The sequence below is a fragment of the Fragaria vesca genome, linkage group LG2 (assembly GCF_000184155.1).
Source record: "Fragaria vesca subsp. vesca linkage group LG2, FraVesHawaii_1.0, whole genome shotgun sequence".
In the NCBI taxonomy this organism is placed as follows: domain Eukaryota; kingdom Viridiplantae; phylum Streptophyta; class Magnoliopsida; order Rosales; family Rosaceae; genus Fragaria; species Fragaria vesca.
The window spans coordinates 11,593,339-11,602,294 of record NC_020492.1 but is presented as its reverse complement, the minus strand read 5'-3'; the positions used below and the strand labels follow the sequence as shown (position 1 = coordinate 11,602,294).

Genomic DNA, 8,956 nt, shown 5'->3' with positions numbered 1-8,956 from the left:
AGGTTAATAACTTGCCTACTATTACGTACTCGATCACTGAACTTAGTCTTAAACAGCCCAATGTAGGCCGGCCCATCAATGCTAAACGGGTGCTTGCAATATTGTGATGGTATTGATATTTGTCACCACCGAATGTGGACATACGGTCAGACAAATTTAACAAGTTCCTAGATTTTAGTTGAGGAGTAAATTCTGAAAGGTGCACACAGTTTATATAGGAGTAATTTCCCATACATGAATGTTTCTAGGTTCTGAAATGGCCTGATATATATATATAGAGGCCGGATATGAAGCGCACGTGTGTAAGTGCGCACGGAGCTCTGTTCGCCACCGTCTGGCGCCGACGACGGCGCGCTTCCACCTTAGTGGACTCCAGCAGCGTCCCCGATCACTTTCCCTCCCCGACGAGTCCACCGAATTTCGGTTTTCCGGCGAGATCACCTAAAACTTCAAATAAAGTCGATCTCGCCGGAAACTGGAATTCTGCGGCCTCGCCGGGGATCGCCGGGGAGGGAAAGTGATCGGGGACGCTGCTGGAGTCCGCTAAGGTGGAGGCGCGTCGTCGTCGGCGTCGGACGATGGCAAACGGAGCTTCGTGCGCACTACGGACGTGCGCTCCACATCGTTTCCGTATATATATATATACACACACCGTCGGGCGCCGACGACGACGCGCCTCCCCCCAGCGGATTCTAGCAGCGTCCTCGATCACTTTCCCTCCCCGGCGAGTCCGTCGAATTCTAGTTTTCCGGCGTGATCACCCAAAACTTCAAATAAAGTCGATCTTGCCGGAAACTGAAATTCGGCGGCCTCGCCGGGGATCGTCGGGGAGGGAAAGTGATCGGGGATGCTGCTGGAGTCCGCTGGGGTGGAGGTGCGCCGTCGTCGGCGCCGGACAGTGGCGAACGGAGCTTCGTGCGCACTACGGACGTGCGCTCCACATCATTTCCGTATATATATATATGTGCAGATTTTCTCAGGTAAGGATATCCTTATTTATTCATTGGTGCAGATTTTCTCAATTTGGCTTACTTTTCGATCATAGCCAGCCAATATCTAGATATATATGACATGATCATCTCTACAAATTTTCAGCTAATTTGGTGATCGTTAAGGTGTCGAAACTATATGATTACAATGAGCGAACCAAATCTGTTCAACATGGACTGTTGATATTTATAATAGTAAATCACAGTTTTGAATGCCTTAATTATTACCAAATTAGCTGAAATTTTGAAGTGGTGATCAAGTCATGTATACCTAATTATTGAATGGCTATGATGAGAAATTATGATCGGGAAGTGGGTCTATTAAGGAAATCCACACCATTGAATAAATAAGGATGTCCTTAGCATAGAAGGACTGTATATCCGTCCTTCTCTGCTAAGGTTGTCCTTATTTATTCAATGGTGCGGATTTCCTTAATAGACCCACTGCCCGATCATATTTTCCCATCATAGCCGTCCTTCTCTGCTAAGGATGTCCTTATTTATTCTTCTGATGCGGATTTCTAATTTAGACTCATTTTTCAATCGAATTTTCACATCTCCACCGACTAGTCTTTAGGTACTAACGTGTGGATCATCTCTGCAAATTTTCAACTCATTTGATAATCGTTAAGGCACTCAAAATTACATTTTCTGTTATAAACATGAACGGTTCAAGTTTGACAGAATTCAGTTCGTTCATTGGTTTAATCCAGTTTGAGTGCCTTAACAATTATCAAATTGGCTGAAATTTTGTAGAGATGATCTACATATTAGTACATAAAGACTAGACGGTGGAGATGTGAAAATTCGATTGAAAAGTGAGTCTAAAGTGGAAATCTGCACCATAAGAATAAATAAGGATGGCCTTACCTAAGAAAATCTCTCTCTCTCTCTCTCTCTATATATATATATCTATATATATATTATTATACCGGATTTAAAAAATGTGTTGTCAACAATCAATTTGTATTTGATTCTAGTTATAATTGTGCTGATTGTTTTATATTGTACGAAACATGTGATCTATCTATGTCAGATTCTTCTTACATGATTCAATTTTTACGAGTCGTTTCATCTTGTTGCATAATCTTAATGTCTCGGTTCCTAATTGCTACGCAATCTTGATCAGCTTTAATTTCTTTATATATTGTTTTCGCTACTCTTTTCTCACATTATCTTAGGCTAATTGTCATTGACTATTTTTCTGTAGTCCCCACCTTCAGTGCCAGATTTGTCATTATATGAAAGTTTAAATGTTCTGGGATCCTTGCGACTGGGGAAGTATACAGCGGTAGTTACCTTTTTCTTTTGGTGGATTTGATAGTTTGAGATAAATACATGACATCTTATAGATCTACAAACATACTCTTGCAGTGGTTTAATGATGTGCATTCAACTGATATCTCTGATAAGTGTGAGGATGTTCTTAGTCTTCTATCGAAAAATCATGGTTGCGAGGTAAGTCATCAGGATTGCATATTTTCTGTTTGTTCATGTTTCTAAAAATGAGAGTGACTTTCAAGGTAAATGTGGTTAAGCTTAGACAATGCCTTGCCCGATGATATAGATTGCAGAAATTGTTATACCTGAGCTCCATGAAATGCGTACTGCTCATCTTGTTTCAATTGGATCTGAATGTGTCAGTTCACTAAGTCCGGATTGTGAGGATGGGTATGTATCTTTGACTTATGCCTAGTGGCATGGCCAATACTTTACACAAAAATTTAGATGACTTGGGCATAAATTTGAACTATATCTACAAAGAAATGTGTGTTGATTGAATATTTCTTTGTTGAATCAATAGTGTTTCATTATTAAATCAATGCTTCACACATATCAAAACCAGAAAGTTTTAAGTTGATCTGCAAGTATCTACCATAGAACTTTTGCTTTTAATGAACTGGAGTAAGAGAAATAATTTAACATCTTGATAGCATGAAATGAATCAGTTGGACTTAGACATGTTATATACCACAAGAGAACCAATTCAAATTTATCAGGAACCTATCATTTACTCTTTTTTGAAATTAACAAAATTAATATGTACAAAAGAAACAGACACACACTTATACAATCTATACACACACACACAAAGTATAAGACGGAAGTTAACCAAATTAATTTCTAAGAGAGGATTTTCCATATAGTTATCAAAATATTTCAACACAGCATTTTGGTATTTTTGCTTTAATTATATCTATAAGTATATTATACATCATGCAGAGAATGTTGTGAGATTGACAGATGAAACTCTAGATTTATCATTCTGAAATTATGTTTCTCGCTTTCTTTGTTTCTTTCTTGAACTTCATATTTTTCTTATTTTGTGTGAGTGCAGAAATGGTGTGAGATTGACATATGATACACGTACCAGTATGGCCCTGTTCCGATCATTTTCTGCATCAGACTATGTTACTGCCCAGTGCATCAGGTGAGCCAAGTTAACACCTGAAAACAAGTTCTATGGATGAAGTTTTAATACCTTCTCATGGAAGGCTGAAGGTTTGTTCAGGATGATTAGTTATAACGTATATGTTATTGGAGTTCATTAGTCGTTAAGGCGACCAAATTCTATGATTTCTCTCTCTCTCTCTCTCTAGACACAAGCACAGCATAATCCCCTAGAACTGTCAAAAGTCTAAACACCTGCCCTTGCTAGAATGACATGTGAGAACAAGCACTCTCATCCACAATAACAAGAAACAATAAATATCTTTCTTTTTCCCCCATTATGAGGAACATGTAAAGTCGCTTAAAACATGCGATCAATTTTTTTGGGTCCCCAGTTATCCCAATTTTATATTCGAGAATAATATCTGTTTGGAAGACTACTTATTCAAAGTGTTCATTGCGTATGATACTATCGTTTGCAATTCCTTGTAACCTGCAATTTGGCATATAAGCTGTGATCTTGGCTGAAATAACTCACTGATGGTTCTTTTCTCTTAAATTTGTGTCTAATCCTTTAACCATGTATGTATAAGTGAAACATCATTACTTCAGTGACATTTTCATATCGAAATTGAATTCTAGTATCCTCTTTCTACAAAAAAAGAGAAGCAAAAGAGGATTTGAATAAGAAAGGTGGGATTCCTAGGGGAATATGTAATCTTATGTGTTACCATGTCTGTGCACTTACTGATATTTAATTTATCTCAGGAGAAGGATTATGTACCATCATATGGAGATCTTCAAGAAGGTCGATGTGATAGTGACTCCCACAACTGGGTATGTGAAAGGATTAGTCACTGATCTACAACCAATTCAATAATGCATCAATGTCAGATGAGTTACTGCATTCGGTTACAAATTTATTTCAACTGAATTTGGTAGTAATTTAGTAATGAATTTACTTGATTATTAGATATTTATTTTGATATTATCTAATATTAAAGAATTCATGATCATATCTGGTATTTGTTTTTTTTATATTTTTTTTTCATAATTTGTATTAGGCTCATGGATGGGCAGAATCCTGTTATCTGTTTACTACATATATTAATAAGATTTAGGGGTGTCTGTAGTTTTCCTTTCTTTTGAATTTTTTTTCCTATGAATTTGGATACATCAACAAATTGAGTATCGATTTTCTGTTACTGAGAACAATTTCTCTTTCGAAGATATTTTCTTGGAAACTGTACCAAAGTGGTCCTAAGTTATTTAATTTATTTCCGTCGGCAGATAGATGTCAGAAGTCAATGATCAGATTTAGTTTCTGCTTCTATGATTAGTATGTTCTATCTGTTCTGGAGATATTTCTTGGATACTGTACCAAATCAGTCCTAAGTTACCAAAACTATGTTCTCTGAAGAAAGATTTCAGAAGTTAATGATTATACATAGTTTGTGTGTCTATCATGCATATTTTTCTAATGTTTCTCCTTTTGATATTGTGACTGAAACGAGATACCCTCTTTTCCTTTTCAATTTCTTTTATATAAAACAGCATGACAGCACCCAAGATTCCACCCAGTGCTCTTAAAGATGGGGAGACAGACATGCAAGTTACAGGTCTGCAGTTCTACAATCTGATTTGCAAATGACATGATGATTCCGAAAATTAATGTACCTTAATATGGTTTTCAATTATATTGTTTGATTCTGTTCGTTGAGTTCAATGCTCCTTTTTTTTTTTAGTTTAGAAGATACTCTGACAGTATACTCTAGGAAATCCAAAAATGATAACATACAATTCTTGAAATCTTCCAAACTTGAAATTATACACGACTTCCTTTGTCTCAGGTGATCTTATGCGGTTTATCATCGCTGCAAATCTTCTTGGACTTCCTGCCATTTCTGTACCTGTGAGTATTTTCTTTTTATTTCTTTGGTTAAATATCGATTGTTGAAGATACTTGCTGTCAGTCTCGGTGTGTATACATTGAGCACATCTGGCTTCCTCGTCCTTACTAAATGAACAAATCTCTTATTTATCCCACTCGTCTTGTATGAGAAAAGATTCCAAGTGCAATACTTTCATCAGAGGAATAGTGAAAGCCATTCTCTTTATGAGAATTAATTTGACTTTGTGAAACGTACAAAGAAAACATACATTAAGGCAGGACTAATTAGTTTATCTGTCTTTGGAACCTTTCTTCTGTTTCATTCTTTTTAGGTATGTTTGTCCATGAAAGAATGGTAATCATTAGTCCCTTATGATATGCATACAAACTTGAATTTGTTGTGTTGTTATTCTCAAGCGTTTACAAGTTTATATAGCAGTAATATGGCAAGTAACAGTACCTTGTTAGTATCTGCTTTACCGGGCTGATTTTCTCTATGCTGGTACTTCTTCAATCTTCAGGTTGGCTATGATAAACATGGACTTCCAATAGGCCTGCAACTAATTGGCCGTCCCTGGGGTGAAGCTTCAATTTTGCGTTTGGCTTCTGCAGTAGAGGTATGAAATTTGTTTAAGCTTTGAGTGGATGAAAGAGCAATTCTGCTTTGTACACGCTTCGTTACATAGTTGATCTTTCCTTTTTCCGCTATTGCAACACTTGTTCTACGTGAAAGGAAAAGAGGTCAGGGGGAAAATTCTTGTAGTTGATAGAAAACAACAATACTATAATGCTTGCATTGCCATCGGTGGAAGAAGAGAAAAGTTCATTCTAAAGCATTCTTCACATCTTTTTCAGGAACTCTGCATGAAGTCCAAGAAGAGGCCTGCATCATATTTTGATGTTCTAAAATCTAAGTAAGGAGGTGCCTTCATAGCGAAAACAACCCTGTAAGCAAGATTCTCAGTTACCTGTATGGGAAGACAATTAATCAAAATTACACGACTGTTGTGATAGATATTCAATAAAAAATTGCAAACATCTGTATAGTGTAGATGTGCGTAGAATGCCCCAACTTGGGATTTGGATGAATTTATTTTAGGACCCAGTGATTACATTGTAAAGGCAGAGACATGTCATCTAAGGCATAGTAGGAAAATGAAACAGATAACATGCTTATTTACATTCCAAAATCCAAACTCCAAAGATCAAATTCAGAGTGTAAAGGCAGAAAACTTGAACATGTTTGTTTAGAATGTAACCACCCATGCACAGCTAAACCCTGCCTCAAGAGGTATATGGCAGTATTGGATCCACCAAATCCATATTTGGTGTTTCAAGAAACCTTGTTTTGTTATTACAAAAAAAAAAAATAACTTAGTTTTGTATGCTGCCATTGAAACAAAACCAACTCAGTATCTATGTTTGCGACATACGAGCAGTATCTATATTTTCGGATTTCATACAAGCAGCATCCATTTTGGGATTTCATTTCGCACTTCTCATTTCCCTTATGAAAGTTTCTGAAGCAAGATCTAAAAATGAAACATGGTATATAACCGTATAAATACCTATGCAAAAGAAAAAAAAACATTTAATTAATTAGTTTTTGTCAGCTACTTGTCAACTACTACCTTAGTTACCCGTCAATTTGACTATCAATTAATGGCATATACATAAACGATGGAGTAGTGATCATGTCATTCCCGCTTTGCCACTATTTCAGACTCTTGCACTCATTTCACACAACAGTCCTCTCCTCCTCTTCTCGCACAAACTCCTCTCCTCCTAAACCCCTTATAAAATATACCAAACTTTCCATTGCATGCAAACGACTCCTAGTCTGCCATGTCTTCTTCATCAAAAGCTTTCCAATGGTTAAGCCTTGTGGCCATCATATGGCTTCAATCCATAAACGGAACAAACATCACCTTCCCTGCTTACTCATCCCAACTCAAGAACACTCTCTCCATGTCCCAACTACAAATCAACAACCTCGTCTTCGCCTCTGACGCAGGCAAACTCTTTGGTTGGTTTTCCGGCATTGCTGCTATTTACCTTCCCCTTTGGTTAGTCCTCATCATTGGCTCGCTTCTCGGCTTGATTGGCTACGGTGTCCAATTTCTATTCGTAACCAACCAAATCTCATCTCCGGCATATTGGCAAATATTCTTGCTCACCATGGTGGCCGGAAATAGTGTCTGTTGGATCAACACCGTTTGCTATGTCGTTTGTATTCGAAACTTTCCGTTTCACCAACAGGTTGCTGTAGGACTAACCACAAGTTACCAAGGATTGAGTGCAAAAATCTACACTGATATTGTTGGTGCTGCTTTTTCTTCTGCACCTTATAATACAGCCAAGGCCTATCTTCTTCTAATCTCTCTCCTGCCTTTACTAGTCTGTATTGTAGTGGCACCATTTCTGAGAGACATTGATGTGGGAAGAGGGGAGCCCGGAAATATGGCAGGAGGGTTCAAATTAATGTTTGTGATAACCATTGCCACGGGAATCTATGCCGTGATCACCAGTTTAGGGTCAATGTCTATCGGCTTATCGCCATTGCATAATGTGATAGGTACCGCATTGTTCCTACTGATCCCCTTGGTAATCCCAACTTTGGAAAAAATTGGAGAAAAAGTATCAGGAAGGTGGAGCCTAGACAAAAATACTAGAGTGCACAATTTGAGCATAGATGATCAGAAAGGCCTTGAGAGCATAGAGAGTGGCGTAGTGAAAGAGGAAGACGAAGAGGAACATACTACAGTGCAGGTTAATCATGGGATTGGTGTTAGAGAGGAGATTGGAGTGAAGTTGATGGTAAAAAGGATAGATTTCTGGTTATATTTCCTAGTGTACTTTCTCAGTGCAACAATTGGGCTTCTTTTCTTGAACATCTTGGGACAGATAGCAGGGTCAAGAGGCTCATATAGGACTTCTTCTCTGGTTTCTTTATCTTCTTCATTCGGGTTCTTTGGCCGTCTCATGCCTTCACTTCTGGACTACTTCTTCTCAAGGTAACTACTGTCCCTAATCTTCAGTAATCTTGGAGATTTTATTGCATATAGTCATATTTGAGTGGAATGAAAATATGAAACACATAAAGTGCTTACTAGATAAATTTTTGAAGCCAATAACTTATTATTTTCTCATTTCTCTGGTTTCAGAAGCAAGTATATGATTTCACGGCCTGCATTCCTGGTGGCATTAGCAGCACCAATAGCAGGAGCTTTCTTCTTGCTGCTCAACCAAGCTAACATCTCCCTTATCATGAGTACCGCCATTATAGGAGTGTGCACCGGAGCAATTACTTGTATTGCAGTGTCCATAACTACAGAGCTATTTGGGACAAAAAATTTCTCAATAAATCACAATGTGGTGGTTGCAAATATCTCAATCGGCTCGTTTGTTTTTGGCTACTCATCTGCTCTTCTTTATCGCAAGGAAGAAAATGAAGATGGTAGCTGCTTGGGAACGGCTTGTTACAGAAACACCTTCATTATCTGGGGTAGTCTTTGTTCGTTGGGGACTGTTCTAGCCTTGATGCTATATGCAAGAACAAGAAAGTTCTACTCCAAAAATTCATAGTAAAAGAGTCAAGTAATTGTTTATTTATTTATTTTTTTTTTAGAAAAGTTTGTAGCTGTAGAATTCTGCTACAGCTAAAAAGAGTTTAGGTCAGGTAAGA

The 8,956-nt window shown here is 37.7% G+C and overlaps 2 protein-coding genes across 2 annotated transcripts in view; both read left to right on the top strand.

Moving 5' to 3' along the window:
* The window catches only part of LOC101296158 (fatty acid amide hydrolase-like), an 11,597-nt gene extending 4,970 nt beyond the window's left edge, over nt 1–6,627 (top strand). The window contains exons 12-20 of the mRNA XM_004290245.1: nt 2,200–2,280; nt 2,364–2,447; nt 2,557–2,660; nt 3,328–3,420; nt 4,149–4,217; nt 4,935–4,999; nt 5,231–5,292; nt 5,793–5,888; nt 6,127–6,627. Coding sequence (XP_004290293.1) covers nt 2,200–2,280; nt 2,364–2,447; nt 2,557–2,660; nt 3,328–3,420; nt 4,149–4,217; nt 4,935–4,999; nt 5,231–5,292; nt 5,793–5,888; nt 6,127–6,189 — 717 coding nt within the window. The 3' untranslated portion in view covers nt 6,190–6,627. The remainder of the gene's footprint in view (nt 1–2,199; nt 2,281–2,363; nt 2,448–2,556; nt 2,661–3,327; nt 3,421–4,148; nt 4,218–4,934; nt 5,000–5,230; nt 5,293–5,792; nt 5,889–6,126) is intronic.
* Nucleotides 6,628–7,116: 489 nt separating this feature from the next.
* Nucleotides 7,117–8,856, top strand: LOC101310781. The gene is made up of 2 exons (XM_004292401.1): nt 7,117–8,285; nt 8,436–8,856. The coding sequence occupies exons 1-2, from the start codon at nt 7,117–7,119 to the stop codon at nt 8,854–8,856; spliced, it is 1,590 nt and encodes a 529-aa protein (XP_004292449.1).
* Nucleotides 8,857–8,956: the final 100 nt, after the last annotated feature.

What these genes read in the sequence shown, in the direction of transcription:
- LOC101310781 (XM_004292401.1), top strand. Translation starts at nt 7,117, where the DNA reads ATGTCTTCTTCATCAAAAGCTTTCCAATGGTTAAGCCTTGTGGCCATC. An exon ending in CTGGACTACTTCTTCTCAAG is followed by an intron (nt 8,286 to 8,435) that starts GTAACTACTGTC and finishes CTCTGGTTTCAG; the next exon opens with AAGCAAGTATATGATTTCAC.